General features: G+C 45.3%; 1 protein-coding gene across 9 annotated transcripts in view; it reads right to left on the bottom strand.

Moving 5' to 3' along the window:
• Positions 1-22,502, bottom strand: part of SERCA (ATPase sarcoplasmic/endoplasmic reticulum Ca2+ transporting SERCA) — a 33,428-nt gene extending 10,926 nt beyond the window's left edge. For 5 of the 9 annotated variants that reach the window (XR_002674505.2, XM_022812193.2, XM_022812186.2 and 2 more), the window contains exons 1-3: positions 22,342-22,502; positions 457-3,169; positions 48-302 (exon numbers count right to left, since the gene is read on the bottom strand). Coding sequence is in view for 8 of the 9 variants with exons in the window: in XM_022812193.2 (XP_022667928.1) it covers positions 48-302; positions 457-3,066 (2,865 nt within the window). In the remaining variant the exon portion in view is untranslated. Of the gene's footprint in view, positions 1-47; positions 303-456; positions 3,170-9,599; positions 9,715-9,953; positions 10,279-11,048; positions 11,330-19,614; positions 19,634-22,341 lie in introns of those variants that run through there. The other 4 variants (XM_086992680.1, XM_022812187.2, XM_022812189.2 and 1 more) reach the window with 4 other exon arrangements.
• Positions 22,503-25,293: the final 2,791 nt, after the last annotated feature.

Genomic DNA, 25,293 nt, shown 5'->3' with positions numbered 1-25,293 from the left:
TCCAACTATCAGGGAGGATGCATGGGGGGAAATAGCAAGTTACTTACATTCATGATATCGGTGTAAAGGACAAGGAAGTGGAGAGACATCGACAGCGTCATAGCACCGACTAGCCACAGATTGGTCCAGGGCGGCATAACGAGCAGCGACTGATTCTCCGAAAGTGAGTTGAGTGCATTCAGCATCTCGATGAGCACAAGCACCGAAAGCGCCATTGTCATAGGGTGAGGATCATGGAATACAGCGCAGTCGATTCCAGAAAAGTTTGTCTTGTCGCCTATGCAGGACAAGTGGTGAGTGACCTGGAATATACGAAGGGAAAAACATCCGAGTTTAACGAAGTCAATCAAGCTACACTATTGTAACGAACAAGCACAGAAGATCATATATCTATAGCTTAGGCTATATGGGCCAGTCTATTACAATTCTGCGTATGTCGACATTATTTTGTCGTACCTGGTAGAACGAAAGGTGCGGACCATCGGGAGCCACCATGTACCACCAGGCAGAAGCGCCCACCGTCGCCGCACCGACGTATCCTCCAATAGCCATATAACGGAAGAACAACCAGCCAGAGATGAGGGATTCGTCGGCCTTGCGAGGCGGGCGCTCCATGATGTCGAGGTCAGGCGGATTGAATCCGAGAGCAGTAGCGGGAAGACCATCAGTGACCAGGTTGACCCATAGAAGCTGTACAGGGATAAGGGCCTCAGGCAGACCCAGTGCAGCCGTCAAGAAAATCGATACGACCTCACCAATGTTGGACGAAATCAGGTAACGGATGAACTGTTTCATGTTGTTATAAATTGCGCGACCCTCCTCGACGGCAGCAACAATTGATGAGAAGTTATCATCGGCCAGCACCATTTCAGCAGCGGACTTGGCTACAGCAGTTCCAGAACCCATAGCAATTCCAATTTCAGCTTTCTTTAGGGCGGGGGCATCATTCACACCATCACCAGTCATGGCCGAGATTTCACCATCGGCCTGAAGGAACTCAACGATCTTAGACTTGTGGGCCGGCTCGACGCGTGAGAAGAGACGAGAACGCTGGGTGGCACGTCTTTGCTCATCAATTGGTAGGTCATCGAATTCACGGCCGGAATATGACATACCGGTCGTGTCTTCCTCCTCGGTAAAAACCCCAATACGACGGCAGATTGCTTCAGCAGTTCCCTTGTTGTCACCAGTGATGACAATGACACGGATACCAGCAGCGCGGCAGCGCATGATAGAATCGAACACCTCCTTACGGGGGGGGTCAAGCATTCCGACCACACCGACAAATGTTAGACCAACCTCATAGCGGATGAATTGCGTCGAGTCACCGAGCTCCATCTCGTCGGTGCGCGGAGGCGTGTCAAGGGTGGCAAGAGCCAGGCAACGAAGGGTGTCACGGCCAGTACCATATGCACGAGTAGTAGCAAGGATTTTGTCTTTTAAGGCGGTGGTCATGGGGAACTTCTTATCCCCAATACGCACGTGCGAGCAACGGTCGAGCACGCCTTCCGGGGCACCCTTGACAAACATTTTGGGGCCAGGGCCAAGCTTGTTGGGCTTTGTGGGCACGCAGTACGATGACATAGATTTACGGTCACGAGAGAATTCAAGGGTACATTCTTTCTTCCACATCGACTGGATGCCATGGGTCACAGTAAGTGCGGCATCACGTCGGGACTTGCCGGACTTGTCGAATTTGAGCGGGTTGATTTTCTCAGCTAGGACAATCAGGGCGGTTTCAGTGGCCTCGCCGACCTTCTCAAAGGCCTGCTTGTATTCGTTGAAATCGATGGACGAGTCGTTGCACATAACGCAGATAGTAGACAGCTCAACAAGCGCTTCATAATCGGTAGGATCGACACGGGCGCCGTTCTTGAACACTTCGCCAATGGGTTCATAAGTGGAGCCAGTCACTTCGAACTCATGGAAGTTGATGTCGTTGTTCTCAGCGTAATCGATAATGAAGAAGCGTGACACGGACATTTGATTGGTAGTGAGCGTGCCAGTTTTGTCGGAGCAGATAACAGAAGTGCAACCAAGTGTTTCTACGGAGGGCAGGGAACGCACAATGGCATTCTTCTTGGCCATACGGCGAGTTCCCAAAGCTAGACAAGTGGTAATGACAGCAGGCAGACCCTCGGGGATGGCGGCGACGGCGAGGGCAACGGCAATCTTGAAATAATAGATAGCGCCCTTAATCCATGAACCACCGTGAGCGGGGTCATTAAAGTGCCCAATGTTTATCGCCCACACAGCAACGCAAATGATGGAGATCACTTTCGACAACTGCTCACCGAACTCATCAAGTTTCTGCTGCAGCGGAGTTTTAACTTCTTCAGTCTCAGCCATTTCAGTACGAATCTTACCAATAGCGGTCTCCACACCAGTACCAATGACAACACCTAGAGCTTTTCCGGCGGCAATATTCGTTCCAGAAAAGAGGATGTTTTTCTTGTCTTGGTTGACGGCGCGGGGGTCGGGCACAGCGTCCGTGTGCTTAATAACGGACACCGACTCACCGGTCAGGATGGACTGATCAACGCGAAGCGTAGTCGAATAAATCTTGACGAGACGGATATCAGCTGGTACCTTGTCACCGACAGACACCTCAACGAGATCACCGGGCACGATCTCTTTGGCGCGAATTTTCTGCACGCCATGCTTATTGCTGCGGATGACCTTACCCATTTCGGGCTCATATTCCTTTAGAGCTTCAATAGCAGATTCAGCATTACGTTCTTGCCAGACACCGACAACGGCGTTTGCAATGAGAATGAGAAGAATGACAAAGGGTTCGACAAACGCCGTAATCGAATCTTCCTCTTCAGCTTCGAACAACGCCAGCGCGAACGAGATGATGGCGGCAAGAAGCAGGATCTTGACGAGCAAATCGTCGAATTGTTCGAGAATAAGCTGCCAAAGAGCTTTGCCTTCCTCAGCGGGCAATTCGTTGGGTCCGTATTTCTCTTGATACTTCTTCACCTGGCTGTCAGAAAGCCCACGCTCGGGATCGGTTTGGAAGTACTGCAACACCTCCTGGTACGTCTTTGCGTGGCCCTGCTCCATGGTTTCCTTTTTGCGCGTGCAAAGCGCAAGTCCGGGCCCGAAGACGGAAAACGGCTCTCAGCCGCTGGCCAACGGTCTCACCGCGGCCGCTTCACTCACGGCTCTGTAATAACAGCACAACAGATGTAGATCGTTAGAAATGCTACTAAAAGATTTCGATAACGACCTTTCTACTTGTATATAACCATAGTACTGCACGTTCGAGATCTGGTCTAACATCTTTGATAGGGGAACTTTCGCGCTGTTTATCATGTTTATTGGCTAGTAGCATTTGTTGAAGAAATAACTGAAGAAAAATATAAATGAAATATATTTAATAGAATTTCAGCGGTCGTAATACCAGACGTCGAATCCATAGGAATAATGAAATCAGATTTGACTACAGTCAGTTGACCTCCACGATTCATTCCAGTCGCCCCAACCATAATAATAGTTTAGATTATAAGAAAAACTTTTTTTTTTCTGGATGGAAAGAACTGTTTCAGAAACCCCCTATTCCAATATTGTCCATCTTCATATATTGAGTGGGGGGGAGGGAGGGAGGAAGGAAGACATAGTTAACAAAGTGGCGATGCCATCTTGCGTCACCGACCATCTTAATTGAGCCCCCAAAACTATAATCATCCGCACGTCTCTAGTGTCGGGGAGCGGCCGCTTCGTGAATTGCGTCACAGAGATGCCAGCAGTAGTCGCAATCGCAGCCCCTGCGACACCAACGTTAACAGCAGCAACGACAGACAAGATCTGTGCTGTTGACAGGGTTAACACGCTGGCAAGTTTTGTGTTTCTCCGTTATTTTGCGTTTCCTCTCATCTGGCCATCCTCTGATGAGTATATGCAGCAGACGCCGCTGCGTCACACCAGCGATGAGCGGCTATGTAAGATTCAGTCATTATTACCGCCACCATCTTTCATTATTTCCAGCACTAGCGTTAATGGGTATACGGATCAAGGCAAAAGTAAGTTGCAGCACAACTGCGGAAAATATAGGTGTATAGTTGTAGAAAAGAAGCTAGCCCACTTAGAAATACATTTTCAGCTGAAGCAAATACTGTCCCGACTATAAGTTCGTTGTCATTTTTGAAGCAGTACGCCGATCTGTTTCCTAACTGTAGGAAAACTAATCATAGTTGTGAGTTGAGTTTTTTTTTCTCCGACCATGTGTTGACAAGTGTTCACGTACTTATTCTGTCGCCTATGAAGCAGCAACTGCTAATACTGCTGGAGATTAGCGTCACGCATAGATCGATACCCTTATATTAGGTTAAATTAATATCACATAGTAATACAGGTCAGCCCCAAGACACCGATCTATATAGTATAAGCCTGCGCTAAACTAAAGAGGTCTAGTTGAAATGCAATTCAACTAGCAACTTATTATATGGCAATAATAATCGTAAATAGCGAATACGGCTGCTATCGTACATTTGTCTTTGCGGGCGTCAAACTATATAAACAGAATAACAATAGCTGCGGTATGACCACTTCAATATATGTATTATACTATCATTGTTTTTTTTTTCGTTTTGCTTGCGGCAGGTGCTTCAATTTGACCAAAATCTTACAGACTTCATTCAACATGAGCTCTGCTGAGGTATTATGGTTGGCCATACAAAAATGGTGGGCTCATGCGGCCAGAGATAGCCATCATATAAGCTTCAGCCAGTCAAAAACCGGCCTTGCTTCTTGGCGAGTATTTACAACTGCGACATCTAATCTAGTCGTCTAAAGTGGCCTGCGACGTTAGGCGCTCACATACATCCACCAGCTGATTGAGCAACAGGTCCACATGATTATAAAGACAGCACGCGGGGTGTTGCCGAGTGGGCCGACATCTTCCTGTAATTGAATCGCCAGCCAGCTAGCTCTCTCTATATGCTGAAGATACGGAAACGAGAGTAGCCAGTCACCCTGGAACATTGTCGACATTTACGAAACCTGCTAGGTACCAGCAAATCACAGTAATTATACTTCGTTTGGAATACATCGATATGTAAACAAGCTCAAAAACACGGTACAATATTTAACTTGTCCTGCTTATCACCGTTTATTTGGCAGCACAAAAACGCTCATTCATGTTCTTCCGGTTATCGTGGACTATCAGTCGTACCGACACTAACTTAAATCGATCAGAGACCAATAGACAAACGCAAAGCTTGTTTATTCAATAGTTGGCCCAAGCCGATATCACTTAATACAGCAGAAAGACTCTGCTGTATTAATTACATATTCTGCTGGGTTCGCTGCGTGTCCTCAGCTCGAAGGTAACCGCTTAACTTTTTTTTAAATTATAGTGACAAACATAATTGAGGTCGCACCACTCATCACGTCACTATTATTGGGCTAATTTAATTTATCTGAATGTTTTTACTGTGCATTTAGCCGAATGACGGGTTATTTCACATTGCTATATGCCTCTGCCGAAGGAACAATTTGACCCATTTGAAGATGGCAAGCCGACATAGCAGCGAGAGTACCCACTTGCTGACAGCGGAAGATCCCCATCCTCGGACCATCATCACCACCCATCCTCGGATAGGAAAGAGACTGTTTAGTTTAGAATTTCGGTTTAGAGCTGCCACTATAAATCCTTAACTGGGAGCTTTCAATTGTACTGTTTTGTGCCTGCTAGTTGAGGCTACATGCATTGTTCGATTTTGATCATCCAATCATGGTTTAGGTGCAATAGGAAGAGTTCCTATTGCACCCTACACGGCATACAGACCCTCTGAAAGAGCGCATTACGTTTGAATGGGGCAAATTTTGTAAAACGCTTACGAATAAACACCTACTCCATTGCACATGTTGATTATTTCAAACTATAAACCAAATGCAACTACGGCAAAATCGGCATCGGAAGTCGTCTTCTCAGGAAAAACACGTACTTAAAAATTTCAATAATAACACTTATTACGCTTATATATCAATGCAATTCTTAGGAAATTCGACATGACAACAAACATATATAACAAATCAACATAACGATCTTGAAATATGACAACCACTCGCTGTGTTGTCAGGGCCATCAGGTATAAATGTGTTTTTCAAATGAGGCTTGGGCCTCAAGAAAGCATCCCACACCTGTCTTTGTCCACGCGAGCTGACATTTTTCTGGAGCTCCAATTCCAGAAAGAAAGACAACAGAGTTTGGTATAATAGGCTTGTCGTTTGAAGTAGCAAACAACTGCTTAGCAAAGGCCAAGAGCAACACTCGCGTATTCGAGCGAGCTCTGTTTATATCGCTGTTGCGACAGGACTCTACTGTCCTAGTTAGGAAAGCGGGGGAATGTTGATGACAGTGGAGTGTTACTATCTATTAAGCGTCCTCTGTCGAGCGAAGTTGTTACTGTCACAGCCAGACCCCTATGGCCTGTTGCCGTTTCTCTCCTTTCCCCTCTTGCCGCCATCGACTTTGCCCTGTTTTTGCCTGGCACTGAAGGAGGTCGACAAGCAAAGCGGCCCATTGTCACTTGGCTCAACAGCGGACCAGTGGAGGTAGCGGTGTCCATTGTCCAGCACAGACTTACAAGCACAGCTGACGGCGTGAATAGTTCGCTAGCATAGTGCATAGCACACGCTGTGCGCATGGGCCGTCTAGAAAAACTCAGTTAGCACATACAAACACAAATGCTAGGTATGAAAACACAGCGGAAGGCTGGTTGATAACAATACCTCCGGTCGAACGGTCCATAGATCTACCCTGCTGTCTGTCTGCCTAAATGTAATTGGCAAACCAACGCGCATCGACCAGCGGCGGCGCTGTTGCAGCAACTAACGTTAGCGAACCCCTACGTGGAAGGTCTCGCTGCTCACCCCCAGCCGACGGTCCCATATTTTGCTCAGGAAACAGTCTGCCGTTCTAGTGGCTAGTTCCCGAATAGTCACAATAGCTCGAATAGTTGCCAATCGCGGCGGCAATGACGAAGTCAGAGGCTACCATCGTCACTACTACCAATACGATAGGCGGTCATAAAAACAGACGGACGATAATAGCGAGTAAGCGAAATGTCGCTTTCATTGTGGTAAGAGCAGAAGTGGTCCTCATAACGAGTCGAAGAAGAGCTAAAAACGAAGGGAAAGAATAAACAGCAAAAGCAACATTCGACGCGGCCACAATAATCTGAATAAATACAAATATATATATATTTAGCCTTAAACCCTCTTTCTTCCACAAGTTCACATATGGGGGTCTAGTAGACTAGCTGTCTTGACTACAAACTAAGTAACGCAACGATCAAACATCCAGTATAGCAACCATACCAAAGGTAGCACTGCTTACGGACTTACGCTATCTAAATGTGAAATAATGCCCATTTGTCCACTGCTATCGTATTATACGTATAGAGGTGTACTGACTGATCGTTTATAGGAACATTCTCTTCTCTAGGGTTTAGTGGGCATCCACTAACCATCCGATAGGGGGCGCACTTAAGCCGAAAACAGAACGCAACGCAGACTCATGTTCGCCTTATTCTGTGTTCCGATCCACAGCATGCAGACAATATTTCTCTCCGAAACGAATGCTTCCTACAAAAACGTCATACCAAAGTTACTGCTCATATGCGACTTCAATCAGCTTGCCTGCCATGCGCGAATCTCTTCGGCTTAAACAATCATATACCAGTGAACGCTCAAAAGTGAAAGACAAGGCACCATTTCGACATTTTCTTAGCACAAGTCGTCCAATAACGAACTTAAGGGTGACTAACTTCCCACAAGTTAACATTGTACGAATGCAAAAAGGATACTCTATATCGTAGACTAGACATGTCATAACAACTACGTTGAGGTTCTTAAGATCCTTTGTGTCATAAATCCCAGCAACACAGATTTCGTTTAAGTATTTTTATACAAGTATAGACACCTTGAGAAGGTACAAAATCCATTACTCGTAATAACCGTACATATGCTAAGCTGAGTAGATCACAATATCGAAAATACCTCGACAAGCTTGTGGCCGAAACCAACATATGAGTGAATTTAAAAATAACTTCAGCAATTCTTCGCTTTATTAAGCATGCTTATTTGCTCAAGATCACTGATTGCCACCAAATCAATTGATACTGGGGGCTTAGTACTTCATTCGAATGCCCTTCGTCTTTTCGTATCAGGTGTATCATCTGCACGGCAGCTATGGCATGCACGAATCGTACGTCGAGACTCGAACACGCGACGTGGAAGGGGAGTAAAGAACATCTGGGCCGCAATTGGCAATGGCGGAAGAAGACAAGACAGACAAAGGTAGCTTTCATCACACCTTTGCAAGGAATGAGCTTAGAAAATAGCGAAAAAGGAGCACCATATTTATACCCACACATGCACTCCCTGTATATTTACGATGAACGAATATACTAAAAACGAAAACGAAGTACGCACCACCTACCACCGATGCATTTGGTGTGGGGCAATTTCTTTGACGGGAAATTCTGTCTCTTCACTCAGCCTATTCGTATCCGTCAGAATAGTAAGCGTGCGGTGAGTCGACTGACCACCAATTACGTTGCATACAAATGCAAACAGCTCGCGCGAATCTGAGACATGCTGCATCGTTGTGACGAGTAATCTAGCCCGCATTCCGCAGCTTGACTGTCGATTGCTGATACTCCTTCTATAGAGGAGGGGGTCTACTTATAGTGATGATGTCAACTATCAATCTTGTCAGTAGAGAGCATTTGTTAGCGAAACATAGGTGTAATGTTTGATCATTCATTGCTATGGTGAAACCCATTATTTAGCCAGCCCGATCGGTTCTTTTGGAATAACAGTAAATATGATCCTATATATGTTTCTATCAGTTTTCCTCAAAAATGTGATGGAAGTGTCGCGAACATTTTACGGTGAGCCGCTATTGGGTTCTGGGTATCTTCAGAATGATAGCCTGTTCTCTGATTAGACATTGTAATGATCGAGGGTTTCCTGCAATCTCTCCTCCCGCCACCTTTCTTTTCACTGACGTTCTGGCCACGCAAGCACACGTTGACTTCTCGATGGTACAGCTATGCCCCTCAACGGCTGCTGTTTTAAATGTCTCGCAAGCCGAACGGTAGAGACCAGCTGATGCCATCACAAGACCGCCGCTAACCGGCACTCAAAAGGAGGAAACTAAACGCTAGAAACGCTGAGAATTTGCAAGTGGTCGCCATGGGCCAATGCGTGTCAACTTCGTCTTGTATTCGAATGGCGTTGTCTACTTTCTTTGTTCGGAGGAAGATTGCCCATCGTTCTAGACATGAGAACTTACTTTTATAATAAATAATCAACAAAGTCTGCGACTCACTCAGCTATAGAATCGCAGAGGTTGAACAAAATGTTTCTTTCACTAAGTGTATGTTATAGATTATACCTGAGCCTCACCGTCATCAGTTCGAACTTAGCATCACTTTGTATTCGCCGTGTTATTGTAGACTGGCTATAGCCTTCAACGGCCCTCCGACTGATCCACCTGCCCCACACTTACTTGGCATTAGATGCCTCTCTATCGAGCCGCTAACGAACGACAAAATGTTAGTAAAATGGGGACTAATTGAACGTACCTTAGGTATTGAACACGTTCGGTTTCCGCTGCATAGACACAAAAACCTTCCCAGTGTGATTAGAGCACGACGATTTTCTACTATTTTGTTATATGATTATGTACAGATAAAGTAGTCTTGACTATCCAAAACTACGGTACAACCTTGTTAGCGCTCAATCCCAAAGATCTCCTGCGCACTCATTCACGCAAATACACACAAAGACCTCAAATGGTGGTGACGATGCACACTTTTAAAGTTCTTCTGTTTTCTGCACAGCGGTAATTGTAATGCTAACTTCCGACGAACTGACTAGAAAAAGACCGCCAGCTTATATCTGTCACCGAACGATCCCTGCTACTGTTGGCCTATCACCTTGTTCCTGGTGCCGCTGCTGGTACTGCTGTGATAGTTGTTAAGGATGATGTTGTGGGGTGATCTTGGCGGCCTTTTGCTCCCCCGTTTCCCTTCGTACTGACTCTCGACCGTCGATCGTTTACACTAAGCTTTCGTTGCTGTTGCCGGTGTTGAAGTTTCCCATTGACCTTTTTCCTCTGCCACGACTTGTAATTGATACACGTTCTAGACAGACAGTTGTCTGGCTGGCGTCTGAACGTTCGATGGGCCGACGCTCGCAGCACGTTGTCACCGCTGCTGTCGCTGTTAAGGGAGAACGATAGATACAGACGCAGACAAAACGGGTAGCAGCCGGCAAACAGGGGGCGACTCTGCTTTCAGCGACTACTGCGGCAAAAAGCGAGTGGTACCGTGGCCACTGCAGCTGCTGCTAGTGCTTCTATCGCTGTTGGGATTTGTTACGGTGCTGCTAAGCAGAGAGGCCTTTCAGGTGTAGCGGCAAGTTAGTTTGCCGTCTGCTCTTTCGGCAAACAAACTCGCTTTGACAACGTCCTCCTCCACCATCAGCAGCATCACCGTTAGCAGTAGCAGCAGCAGCAGCAGCAGCAGTAGCAGCAGTAGTAGCAGTAGCAGTATCGAACGAACGAATACGCTCAGCCCCTAAACAACAGCACAGTCGAACGCGGCGCTGCGGAGCACGCAGATGCTTGACGTCGTCAGCAGCGGCAGAGGCAATGACCAACAATCGCAGCCAAAATCCCACTGCCCTCACTCGCAAAATAGCATCACCGGACCGAGCGAACGAGATCTGCGTACGTGCTTTGCGTAACTTTACCAATACTTCGCTAGAATTACCTTTGTAAAATGAACAAGATTGCATAGAACATATATCGAACAAGCAACACGACTGTATTGTCGCCGTCGGCCTGCACGGCAATTTCCTTAGCAGGCTCTAGGCGGCAGCAGCAGCAGCAGCAGCAGGACGAACGGTGTCTGACTGCCGACAATAACGGATCACCACGGCTTGACTAAGCACGAGTTCATTAGAATTGCGAACTAGAACAGTAAACCAACAAAGACCACTAGAGGCGTATATCTTTATCTAAATCTCACTTTGGTAGACAGCGTAGCAGCTCCCAACACCGTACCGTACCGTTGCCTCTAACCAGCTTACCACCCACCAGTTAGATGCTCACGCTATTGCGCTCTCACATGCAGCCTAATAATTAGGCAGCGGGTTTGTCGGATGACTGGAGTGGACGCAGCGGTCGTAGCCCCGTGGGCCGCCGTTGTCCTCGTAGCGGTAGATCGCTTGGCGGTTAACGTTCTCTATTGCTACTGCTTCGGCTGACTATGATCTACAGAGCCTGCCGCTATTGCTATAGTCTGCTGGCTGCTCCTGCCGTCGTTCGGTCTGGCCGGCGTCGTCCGTCAATTTGTCTGTCCGTCCGTCTGTCGTCGCTAGCGCGAACGAGCATCCGCGTGATAATTCTAATTGGACACGTAAATCCCGGAAGTGACGAAGACACCGAAACCACTCGCAGCGCACTCAGCAGCAGTCGACCGGCTGCTGGTGTTGTCGCTGTGGGCTATTGTGTGGGCAAGACCTTACGACCGGCGACAACAATAGCAGCAGCAGCCGCGACATAGCGACAAATAAAGGACCATAAAGCTGGGTTCTGGCAGCAAAATCTCTTAGCTGAGATACCTAGACGGTAGCAGGAAAAGTGTGGAGCTGGACTCGATAGGCGGGCTTGTTCATGCCGTCTGGTAACGGTGGCGAGGGAATGGCGCCACAATTCAAATTATTCGAACGCTCTAAACTCCTAACGTTCGCGCACGCTAGCTATTGCGCTGAGCCTCGATAGCTAGAACCTAATTATCTAATTATTTTTTGCCACCCTATATATGGAACCTCAGTGCAGCCTGGTCCGACGGCCTAGTACAATTAAGCGAGTGTTGATTGATGCTGCTGCGGTCACCGCTGCCGCTATCCGCAACGGGATCAGGGATCATTGCGTAAGCTGGGCTGAAGCGGAGAGCCGCAATGCAGATGTGTTTTTCCGAGAATGGTCCGTTGACAGTCGTTTGTTGTTGGTGGACACTGGTTGAGCTGCTGGCGCTATTTCCCAGTTCTGGGTCAGTGACGTCGTCTGTCGCCGCTGCTTACGTCAACAATCGGTGGCTGCATGCTGTATGGGGCGGCAGCTGATGCCCATTTAACTGGTGTTTAATAACTGCTACTGCCGGGTTTCGAATGCAGCCATCGGCGCGGGTTGTAGCGTTAGAGCAGTGTGAATTCATAGAAAACGGGCGATGATTAATAAACGAGCGGTCCGATGAAAAAAGGGAATATAGGCAAAAATACCAATCATCATCATCATCATCGACTACATCACCGTCGTCTCTTAGAAAAAACAAACTACGTGTATTTAAAGATGTATGAATAGCAAGCGAAGTGCCTTTTTCGGTTGCGTAGATTTAAAATATACTAAAAATCATATGATAACGAGTACAGACAACCAAGGACCAACCATTGACATAAAACTAGTGATAGTAACTAATAATAACAACAATAATATCCCTCTGGGAACCGTAAGATTAAAAAATTAGTGGATAAAAAAAACTTGATTGAATCTATAAGGCATTAACATGTGATAGTAAGGAAGAGTAAAGATGCTGAAGTTACGCTGCCGTCACTGACTGCAAGGCTTCAATAGTCAGAGGTACATGTTGAAATTCTTATTTCCCAATCACGTTCGTGAAAAGTTTATTCCGTTTCAGGTTTTCTTTACAAAGCGATACTACTTACAGTTATACTTAGATAACTAGCGTTACAAATAATTTTTCGATCGAAGATTTTCGATGACAGAAGGGACGAAGTTTGATACGAATATATAGTAGAATTCTGTTAATGAAACGAAAATAGGGAACATGCCAATCGGCCATAGAAAGCGGCGTTCGACACCCGACAATATTTGTCTGCCATCAAATGTCGTAACGTAAAAAACGGTGTCCTTAATTAGCTGCTTTTTGAAACAAAATACGTTTTGTTAAAATGACACGGCAGCTAGATCCTAGTACAATGTTTTGCAGACAGTGATCGACGAATGTCTCTAAAAATGGCCGAAGTTGCACAGATAAGGATCGCCTATAAGAACAGTTATCGACAATAAATATATCATTATGAATCGTGTAACTCATGATACTACGGATAAGTGCCAGCTCCTCAACTATTTTCTCTTACGTATAGAGCTCTTGGTAACAGCCATAGTCATTACTAAGCGCTAATCCAGTATTTCAGGAATGGCACAAACGTTTTGTCAATGCCCGATTCGGGGTGATGCGACGATTATAATATACAGCATATACGGTCGATAGATATATAGGCGATGCATGAGCCTGAGGTCCCTATATGGGTTCGCGTTCAGCTACGCTACTGTTGTAATGTTATAAACGAGACGAGCAGTGCGTTTGGAGCCCAGTTTACCGGTAGTACCAGCAAGAACAACAACAACAACAACTGTCATACCAACAAAGGTAACAAACAACAACAACAAAACCTTGAGAGGAATAGGTAAAAGCAGGCCGCAATATTTCAACAGTAGTAAGACTTTCAACCAATAGCATTGCTACTACCATGAACATTGAGTGAAAATCATGCGCAAGGTGACAGGCTTCCTTCTCGAATCTAAACGTTTAGGATCGCTGTTGAGTTCTTAAATTGACAAGATTAAAGCCGTTAAAGATCAGCTTGCCTAAAGGCAGTTTATGAAGTCGGGATTGATAATGGCCTTTGCTGATGAGATTGCGATGGTTATAGCGTCAATTTTTAACGGAATCACCGCGAATTGGTCGCGCGCCGCATTTGGCTAAGGTACAATGATTGGCTGCTATCGTACGCTCACATGCGCTACGGTACCGACGTAACACCTCATCGTCGTCGTCACGCAATTGGCTTGCTAACTCCAAAATGGCGAAGGGGCTTTTGCGAGAGCGAGACGAAGTCCGAATTCGCAAACGTTGCAACAACCAGAATATCCCGTCTGCTTCAGTAGCGTAAAAATAGTAAAAAGGTCTGTTGAACCGAACCGCTCATTATCCAAGTATACGTGATTATATGTTGTAATAAGATGATCTGGGTGCGTGACACTGTTTTAATCTCTGTCAGCTTTTATCACGCGACCCTGTAATTGTACAACTGACATTGTACTGTATTGGTAATCGGAAGCACATGCATATGTTACTCACTAATACACTGAATCATGATGTTATGAGATGCGATATATAGAACAAGCCTTTAGCTAACTAAGTTTACAGATACTAGCTCAATGCGAAAATGTAGGTTTTTGCTGAAGGCCTCATTCTTAGCAGGACAGTATAGCAGACGACGGAAGAGTCCATCCGTCGTCAAGATTTTCGGACATCGTTTTTCACAGAGACCTTTGTGGATGTACACCGCCTATATGATACATAGAACCCAAGCAGCGTTCAAATGAATCTGGAGTTATCTTCAGGTTAAGGGCGTGCTAGATCTTTGGATAGTGCTGGTTATAATCATACACATTGTATGCGACCTATGGGTGTGCCTCAAGATGCCTTGAAGAAAACTAAGAGTATAGTAACAGTATAGGTACCCCATAGCTGTTGGTGTTGTATCTTGGTTTTGCTTTGTCATTTGGGTCTCAGCGTACCTCAAAACCTATAAATCGTCATATAACGTCTGGGTTCAAACCCAAATGCTTCAGATGGAATGCCCAACGGCGACACCAGACGTAGTGTTCGAAATATAGAGATATATTATGGAGGAATTATTATTAACCCAGTCCATTCAGGAGACAATGGTTTAAGCATTCAAACAGGCAGCGAAAATACATCACAAACGACACCATAAAAAAAAGCGAACTCAGAGAACAGTTTACTTAACTAAATAATGTTAACCTATAAATATGAAAATCTCAACAAAGTCTCATGGACGTTTCTATTGGTTTTCATTAGCGATTACCCACATTTAGCTACAAGCTTTTACCGTAAGTCAATTTTCTAGCGTAAATGTTAGCGCGATTGACTCGACCCAACTTGTCCTGAACTGACTCTGTTGACTCTTGAACGTACAAAAGCTGATATACCAACCGTTGGCATTTCGTATTATAATGCTAACCGTGCTCGATGATGTCGAATCTGGCATTTTCGCCTGTGGACGCCATCACTGACACAAGCCGGGCCGTCGGCAAAACGGACCGATCGGTGGACTTGTGTCGGAAATGTGCGCGTGCTACCTACTAGCATTAAATGTAAAGGCTACCCTTTTCCTATACTTTGCAGTCCGGTGCCCACTGTCATTCCAGCGTGATTGACGCGGGCAGCAATACCGTCGGCAGCTCTCCAATGACAACCAGAGAGCTCGCTAGATTATTACTAAATGCCTTGAGTTCTCGATTGTTCTCTAAGGTGTTACAACATAGAATGTACGTACAGTACGACAGTAGAGCGCGAGCAAACTAAGGCCCAGTTGGTGGAAGGACAAAAGGATCACCACTAGATTTCTGTCCTTAGCCTCTAGGTACCTGCTTGCGTCCGCAGCGATTTCGCATATCTAGCCTTCTATTGAACCAGTCTGGACTTTAATTCAATTGTACAAGTATTGCTATTAAATATTTAGTTATAGCTATTGATTGTGACCACGCACTGGAACACTGAAATCAAGGGCTTCTCAAGTACGTGCTATGACAAAGATTTTTAGCACACTACTCATAATTGCACTGCTTAAAAATGAACCCTCTCTTGACCTGATCTGCCTATTTCGGAGTACGACCAGGTCGATGCGCTGAAGAAAACAAGTTTTCCTCTCAGAGATTTCCCAGCAGATGATTCTACTTACATGAAGAGAAAAAAGCTTGTGTGAATCATATGTAAAATCATATATGATAAAACGTATTGTGAAAAAATCTAAAGCAACTTGATAGACAGACAGTTTGCCCTAATGAACCTGTATAAACTAGCTTCCGTACGAATAGTTAAGGGATGAATTAAGATACATATAACATATGAGCTAGTTTAAATCTTCAGACGGATGCTGACGTACCAATCCGGCCTCTGATCTTAAATGATTATAATACTAGAAGGACATCAATGGCTCCCTTATCAATCGGCTTTTACCTTTGCTTGTCTTTTCGGCAACTCGTAGCATAGACAAGCGACGGTTTGTCGCTATTAGTTTAGATAGTGGGGCGCTTTTCGAAGTGTTACTGACCTTTCTAAAGCTAGATATGGGTACGGCAGTGTCTTCTCATGATTGCAGCTGTCTCTTAGTGGTCGTTTCCTGGCGGAATATCGTACCCTAGCACACTACAAATTGAACCGTTCAAGAGTTCGCTTATGGGGATCTCAGAAGTGAGCTTACTTTCCTAAGCATTTCCTATGTACCGAAAACTCGAGGCCAGATCTAGCTCTTGGTGAGGTTGTGCTGGGCAAAGTTCCACTATCTTCGAAGACTTCGTTCTAACCAATCGCAACCTCGGACCGACAGCGGGCAGCGGCGGCGGTAGCAACTGCAACCAAACCCGCGCTGAGGACATCGTTGACCACCCGTTGGCTATGTCGGGATAAACGCACGTAGAGTTGGTCTGTCGAAAGGAGGAGCACGCGCTAGCGAAGACAACGAGGACGCTACATTGTATGGTGACGGCTTGCAAAAAAACAATAGCAAAATTTAGTCGTGTATACTTCGAACGAGCGGGGCTTCTACTCAGACCAAGGTATACTAAACGAGGCCGATAACCGAGCGACAAGGCAAACTGTTTACAAGTAGTTAATATTTGCGTAGTAGCCGAACTAGCAGAGGATCTGGGAAATGGTGAAGTCTGAAGAAGCTTTTAAAGCGGTAAGTGACTTGGCACAACTCGACAAACGGTATCGTTCATAACATTTATGTATGTATGTATGTATATTTGTTTGTGTAAAGAAAGTACAGCACAACTAAGAACCATGGGGGAAATGGACAGACAATGCAGAATACGCATAGTTCAATAGGTTATTCAAGCAGGAAAAATGGTTACCTATATCGGATCACGTTCTATTTCGTTTCTCGCTGCTTCAGCCTATGTAGGTTTTATATATACCTCCTAGGCAAATTTGGTACGATGCTAATAGATGCAAGCGTCAAAAATTAAGACCTGTTTAAACGAAGCATAACCTAAAATAACTAGTTAAAATAATAGAAGAACTGGTTATTATCGAGCTCACGGATACGTAGCGTTCACTTAAAAAATAAGGCAAACAGCTCGAGCTGTACCTTCACGGACCTTCGCTCGTAAGCGCATCTATGTTCAGAAGAATGCATATGTATATATACATCTAGCTCAAAATGCCCACAGCATATATATATATATATATACGTAGTTAACTAAGTTACGGCATGGATAAATATGTTGTCTCAAGGGCAACTTCCCTTGTCATGTTCAGCCAGCAACAAAGGCATAACGAGCGTGCAATGAACTATTGGCCGCAGAGAGCCACGGAGACGCGATAGGGTTAGGTCTCTACATCGAACCTATCTAAGACGGTCATGCGGACGAACTACTTCGTGCTCTAATTGCTAACCAACACAACGATACGCTAAGGAAACAACGTTGCTCATTTCGCTGCTGTCTGTGCCTTTGTCTGGTCCTGCTGCTACAGCTGCGGACTGATGTTGTCTCACTTGACATTAAGGCCAAGCAGAGGAGACTGTCACCGATAGAAGAACGGCAAGGCGCGCGGCTGCCTCTGAACTTAGGCTAAGCGAATACGAGATGCATGCATTAGAAGCATCAACCAGCCGCCGAACTGAGAATAACCTTTAAGAAAAAGCGTCTTGATCCTCTCCTAGAAAACTTAAGCAATGCAAATTAAAGTCGCTTTCAAGCGGTTGCCCGTTTGGGGTCTGTTCACGCGGCTCTATAAGCCCTAAGTTCTCTTTCGTTTCGACCTTCAAAGATAGATCATCATCATCGTCCTCCTCGTCGTTTATTGGGCGATCGGTCGACCGGTCACCAAAAGACGGCAAGCTAAGCCTCTAGCTTAGTTGAGCGTTAAAGTTCGAGCAGTGCACCGACGAACAGCAGCGACTAGTATAACCCAGCGGACCACTGCGGCGAGTAACCACAGCAAGAGTGGCCACGACCGCTGCTGTCGTAGAGGCCAATGTTGCTGCCACCACTGCCGCAATCAGAGTCACCGTGATTGTATATGTGGGTCGGCCCCAAGCGGTTTCTAAACAAGAACAGAAACAGACCTTTTATTGGCGTCCTGTAGATACTCAAACCCGAACGGGCGGTCTAGAGATGCACGATCTTCTCGCACGAATAAATTGGGTTTCGAGCCTGCATAGTATGCAAAAAGTGCACGGTATAATGCTTTGCTCTGATGTTACCGTTAGAAGGTGATCGTTGGCTTCTGAAGGACTTACAGCTGGCACCGCCGAGAGCCTATTGTGTACACCTACACGTCGTATACCACCAGCATCTATCCGAGCTCATGTTTTTGTTTCTAGCATGCGATCGATGACGGCGGCTAAGCAATGAGTCGGCCATTAACAAACCCAGGCTATAATGCTCGGGTTACGCAGTTTATGCATAGTCTAACTACGATTAATACATATATATACAGACGATTGACGCACCGCACCATTATCAGTACCCGGTAGACTATACGTGCATGGGCTAACCAGCCAGCCGGCCAGCTCAAGCTGTATCCCGGTTCGCTCTCTGTTGGCCTTTTACTCGATGACCTCTACAAAAGGAAAAAACTGTCGTCGTCGCCATCGTCGCATGGCAGTCTTCTGGAAGCAAGCTGCCGTCTGTGTGGCTACGATTAGAATATTGTAGAACGCGCCCTTCTCCTGTCAAACACCTGCGCCACATTGAACGTGTAGTCTGAGCTATACTTCAAATCGGACCCTGGCTAAAAAATTAGGCCGCATGAAACCCGTTTGCTTATATCAGTCAGTTGCTTACCCTTCGTTTTTTCTGTCTGATGAAAGCCTAGCTTCTAGATAGATATCTGACTTTGTCAGGTGGTGTCTGCCAGAACGTCGACTGTTTTTTGCCCTGGTTGCTCAGGTCTAATCGAGCATCACCTATGTTGCTATTTGGTTTCTCGGCAACGCTTTCTGATCTCGGTCACTCACTTATTGTTCTTTTACTATAGCGTATACGAGTTCTTCTGTTTTTGTTTGTAACCGGCCGCCACAAATGGTCGACCCGAGCAAATGCTTCGAGTTAATAAACGTAGTGGGCTTCTATAATAAAGTAGACCTTTATCGAAGCTGAAGTGATGCCATCTCCGGCGGCACATTTCGATGTTTGCACAGGCGCAGACTGAGAACCGCAATGAAGAATCCGTGGTCTAATCGTGGTGGCCATTGTCACCACCACTGTAACCATATCAGCGTTCTTACTATATATTGTCATTATTTTTGTGATCATCATCATCACTTAATGCCTATTGTAGATCGTAGAGTCTCATGGGCGAACGGAAAACGTGGCGCACATTGAAAAACATTGAACAGAGTTCGATGATGGTAGGGCTGTACCCTTCAAAATAGATATTATTTGTGCCGACAGTATTGCCAACGTAATACACATCCGAATAACAGCCATTTGTTGTGTTGACAAATGATGTTTAGCTAGTTACTTACCACTTTCAGCCGTTAAGGACAAATCCAATCTAGGCAATAAGTAATAGTGCTGTCCGGTAGACACGATCACATCGGCATATTGTTTGGCCAAAAGGTGCTATCCTTTTCACCTATAAGTGCAGGCGCGTGTCTTGGAAACACGCGCACGCAAATATCAAACTTACGGTTCTATTTTATAGTCAATGTAACTAGTAACGTCGAAACCTGATAACGCCGTAGTTTTCGTTTGGCGTACAGCTGCACAAAATGGAACCGGCGGCGTAAGATCACTTTTGGCGCTAACTTATTTTTAACGCGTTCGCTGCTGCCCAAAATAATCCTAATAGGACGAAACGTGTTCCTCCAGCCAGACACAATAGATGAAGGTAAACGGGAGCCAGGAAGGACAAGTAGACGAGCATCAAAAAACACTACAATACAAAATCGTTTTCTCTAATCTTAGTCTACAATTAACCATAATCAATTCAACGTAAGAGTCAGTACGCGAGCCCGCAACTGGCACTCTTACGTCGACGGCACCAACAAATTTACGATGCTCAGCATGTCCATTGTTCTGCCGGGATTCTTTTTAGCTGATAGCTACCCCCCCCCCCTCGTTAAGTGTTTCCCCTCGTATCTCTTTCAAGAACTACTTGAACTGACGAGGCACCGGGGGCGTCGCCTCTTGTCACGGTAGTGCCACTTCGCAATGAACGGCTTTCCGAATGGCTTTCCAATGACACCGCACGCATGAGCGGCAATGGCGATTCCATCGGGTTCTACGCATATTTCTTTTATTGGTTTAAGAGCGACGGTTTAGCTCAGCTCTCTTCGAAAGGAATCGACCCTTTTCGTTTAACCACTAATAGCGTAAACAGCGGTAGCTGTTATGTACTCGTCCTGTCGCTGCTTTTGCTACAAAACCTATTTTCCAAACTAGCTGACTCGAGTAAAGACACCTGCAGCAAGTTGCCGTGACGCACGGAGCTGCCGAAGCCCAAACTAACAATTATGCACGCACACACACAAAACACTGGCGAACGCGTTAAGCACGTGGCGTAAAATGACTTGTCGATATAGGCAAACAGCCATAGCAGCCGCTATCCGCGTACAGACTACACGCATGAAGCCACCATTGGCAGGACAACGCGGCAGGATATTTGAGATAGCTGTAGCGTCAGTAGCAAATAAGCCTGCCGAATACACAGCTTCCTGCCTTTGCAGCGGTCCTCCGCTGTGGTAGGAGCTATTATTTCTAAGCGTTTTTTTTTTTGTATCGGACACATACTGTTGCCATTCTCTAAAGTTAATTTGACCATATTCAGATAGATACGTAAAAGCAGCAACAATACGCACTCGATGATATATGCGAGACATGTCGCACAAAAATAATTACTGCGCCGAGGTCGCAAAAAGCTAACTTAACTAATCGTGACATCATTTGGATATCGTCTCTGAAGTGTTGCTAGGATTACTACGAAGTCATTTAGTGGTATAATTTAATTGAATGTTCCTATTTTTACCTATACCTTTCTCATCGACTATGATCCATCGATGTTACAATTTTAAGCATGTTATGAGTAGAGCTTTTATACACGAAGGTTTCGTAAACGCATATCTACTATCTAAAAACATAATACGCTAAAGTTAAGCAACGAAAACAGCCACCTTCAAGCACACAGTTTTACCAATAGCCATCAATTACCATATATATAGTTCTGTTTCAAAGCAAATCTCGCTATATCTTTCCCTTTTAAATAGAGGTAAACAAAAAGTGCAGCCTGTCATTGCGGTTGAACGTACGGCCTCATCTGCGCTTTTATTGTCCACTGACGTCAACCGATGTCCTGCTAAGGACATGGCGCGAAAAATCTTGCTACGCTACTGCAATCATCATCTAACAGCTAATCCACACTCTAGTTAATAGAAGAAAATGATCTGAAGCCTTTTTCACATTTAATTGGATCGCCTTGCTTATTCCAATGGCAAAGGATTAGTATAGGCTGATCAATTTCACTCTCTCGTTCTGCAACTAGAAAACGCTTTTAATGCCAGTGAAATTGAAATAAAATCAATAACCAATGTATAGATGAAAGATTTGACCAAGGCAACACTCCCTTGTCAGTACTCTATCATATACTCGTCTGAAATGGACATCAGACAGGCTGCAATAGGTACAGGTAATCCTCACAAAGGCCGTCACAACGTTAGCTAGGCTCATTCACGAGCACATTCAACTCCTATTATTATGTCGAAACGTCAGTCGTTTTCCACCAGAAGGACCGCTCGAGACTGGAGAATCAAACTTATTAAGGGCTAAACAAAGCACAAGGGTAGCACCAAACTGGACAAGTTGCACTTCCAGAATCTCGCAACTTAAATTGCACAGCTGAACAACTCACATGTAACGTAACTAGAACAACAACAACAACAACAACGTCACAAAACAGAAACAACGACATAATAATTGGCCCATATCCTGGCACTCACTCCCCTCTCAAACTGCTAGGGGGTAGTCCTTGGAGTTGTAAATAATTGTACTTGTACACAGATAACTGCTAGTAGCTAAATGTGTAGCGATTACATGCGTGTTCTACAGTTGTTCGATCCTCAACGAACTCAGGGTATTCCTTTCTGTACGATGTAACACTTTTTTAGGGCACCTGCTGAACTCCTTCAACTTGATTATTGTTGCATTTGATCATCATCTCTCATGATTTGATTTTACTTAGACGGCCGCATGCTTACCGGTGGAGTTGGACTGAAGTGGCCGATGCTGCCTGCTGCTATACTGGTCTGTGGGCTGAGATTCAGCGACGACGTCTGGTCAGGGTGCGCGACCACCTTTAAGAGGCAGGAGAGAGCGCATCCGTGGCGAGGAGGTTCTCTGCATACGCGCCTCACCTCTCGTCGTAGGACACGCGCCCGACCAGCCCCAATCAAAAGCTAGCCCGTTTGTTGCAGTAGCGGCGGCGGCCCCGGCCACCGTGGTCCCTGTTACCATCAGCATCGGCATCGTAGACGGCTCGCTCAACGGCCTTCCGTCGCTCAGCGCTACCAATAGCTGTTGCATTGCCTATCGGAGCGTTAAAACCTACGAGGACGTGATGGCAAGCAACCCTTGGTTGCTTTTGTCGTATTGACTCGACTGGGTCTGTCTTGTGTAAAAAGTACCTATTTTACTCGGCTGTACCAACAACAAACAGGTACATCGTCTATAGCACTGTCTATACGTGTGTGTGTGTGTGTGCGCGTAAGCGCGTGAATGTGTCTGAATGTCCTTAGTCGACAAGCCTTCCGACGGGCCGGCTGACCGCTTCAGGCCAGGCTGAGCCGAACCTAAGGCTGTGTCCACTATAGCTAGAGCGCTTCTCTTTGACCTCCGGTGCTACAGCTTGGCTTACCTTTTCTCGCGATTAGGCAAAGCTCGGAGTAGCCGGTAAGCGGTTGGTCATAGCAGTACGCTTGGGGCTGTTGCGAAGGGATTAGTGCTGATGATGCTAATGTAGGCAAGACGCTGGGCTTCTTGACCATAATGTCTGGGCCGCGATGTTTAGGAATAGGGTTGATGGCGGCGAGCTTTGAGCCACTCTGTGCGTAGAGACAAAGTGCGATAGTTCTAGCACCGCACCATCTGACAGGAATATTGTTCAGAGGGAGCTCACTTGGTCTCAGTATAAGCCAGTGCGACATACAGGCCGAAACAGATAACGGCGACGACGATGTCAAGGTCATCACCTCACTGAGTTGTTCCCGCGGCTATTAACGCTCATGGCATGGGCGCACTCATCAAAAGGAATCAAATGAATTTTCGTTATCAACAGTAACAAAATATGAACCCTCTATATATATATGTATATATATGGCTAGGACGAAAACAACGCAGTTCCTGCCTATGGACCGGCTAACGGGTTGGTGTAATTCTTTGAAACAAAGAAATTTATTTAAGCGTGTGGTGATAATGAATCTTTATCAATCTAGACGCAAAATATTGGATTAGTTAGAAAAACGTTAGGAATTCAAATGTATCTGGTAGCAGGATCCGATCTTGACGTTGTGAAGAACGGTGTCTTAGCTGGCGAGCTGCAATAATGAATAGAACTGTTGCAACGCTCGTTAAGCAGTTGTTGGCTTTTCTTTGGGTTCATTTATTTGGCCTGTAAATTCAGATTCAATGTTTCGATTTGAGTTCACAGCTTGGATTCATCGAGAATAGGACAGATGTCCGGGTGGAGTTCTCTGTGAACTTTCCGAGGACTTGTCTAAGGCACCACTAGCGATTATGGCGTTGTCGTTAATCGGTCGTTAGTTTATTCAATACGTTTGCTGAAAAACGTACAAGTTTGTAAAGCAAAAACGGACTCCCTCTTATTATCGGAAGCGTCCCTGTTGTTTCGAAAGTAAAACGAAAGTTGCAATATCGATGATAAAAATATATAATATACGATAATGACTTTTCACACAATTATAATCATGTAAAAATGATTTTAACGTTACGTAAAATAACTATTGACTTCTGCATGTGATCAACTAACCCGGCAAGCTACCCATGGCTGAACGTGTTTCACGAGTGAGGGGTACACGCATGTATGTACCGTATCGATAGGATGATTCAAAAATCTATATAGTTTTCCAATGCCCCGAAATAGAAAATAACAGCAAATGTTTGTACGTGTTTCTATTTTCAGCTTAGTTTAACACTTAAGGAAACCAATGACAACTACCTTTCAAGGTTCTGAACGATAGCTCCGCTCCGATTTCATTAGTCGATGTTCCCAAATGCGGTATTTCAAGTCGTGTATTATCCTTTGCGCTATTTAGTAGACACTGTCAATGATTTAGGCCCATAGAAAAGACTCGGAGAAAGGTGACTACAGGGCCGAAGCGCTTACTATATGTCACCGCTACGCATTAGAGATAGTAACCTTTGAAGCCTTTTGATAGGCTTATATTTCAATTCTTTATTTCGACTCACAAAAAACTGTGCATAACCTCACGATAGCACTCGCCACTGACTGTTGCTACCGGCCGTTCCATATCGTTATGTTTAGGAAAGAGGATGCAATGACCTTTCGTTCCGTAAGCCGCAGCAGGTAGTGATTCACTGAGAGCGAGGCTAATATTCGACATTTACTTTAAGTTCTATTATTGCTAAAGACATTTAGTTGAAGATGACCTTCATTAGAGAAGTGCAACCTATAAGCAACGAAAAAACGACGGTTGGGATGGTCCTAGAGCTCCGACTGTTAGGTCGATTGTACCATTTAAGAATTAGGATGCAAAGTCTGCTTCAAAATGCGTTGCAGACTGCTTCTTGATAGGCCAAGGTTTTGAGTTGACGTGGTCAGATCTGCGCCCACACTGCCTCATAGTACAACAGTGTCGTAACCTATTTGGAACCTACCTCACTCCATATGTGAATGAGGGAACCCTTTCAGATTTTGAGATCGACAGCATTCCCTCAGCGTTACCCTCCTTGACGGAGAGTGTTATTAACTGCGATGACACTTACAAATTGCTGCTTCAATCAGTTTTTTTCTGTATGCTTAGTAAATTTTTACAAAAATCTAACGCTGTTTCAAACGGTAGCTTTGCATCATCGCAAATTGCTATTGCTACTGTGTTTCAAAACTCTCCACTAAAAAAAAATACAGGAAAGAGGGACAAAATGTAATACTGATCTTTGGCAATTCTATATAT

This window comes from Varroa destructor, unplaced genomic scaffold (assembly GCF_002443255.2).
Source record: "Varroa destructor unplaced genomic scaffold, Vdes_3.0 BEIS01000006.1, whole genome shotgun sequence".
In the NCBI taxonomy this organism is placed as follows: domain Eukaryota; kingdom Metazoa; phylum Arthropoda; class Arachnida; order Mesostigmata; family Varroidae; genus Varroa; species Varroa destructor.
This window is presented reverse-complemented; position numbering and strand designations above follow the sequence as displayed.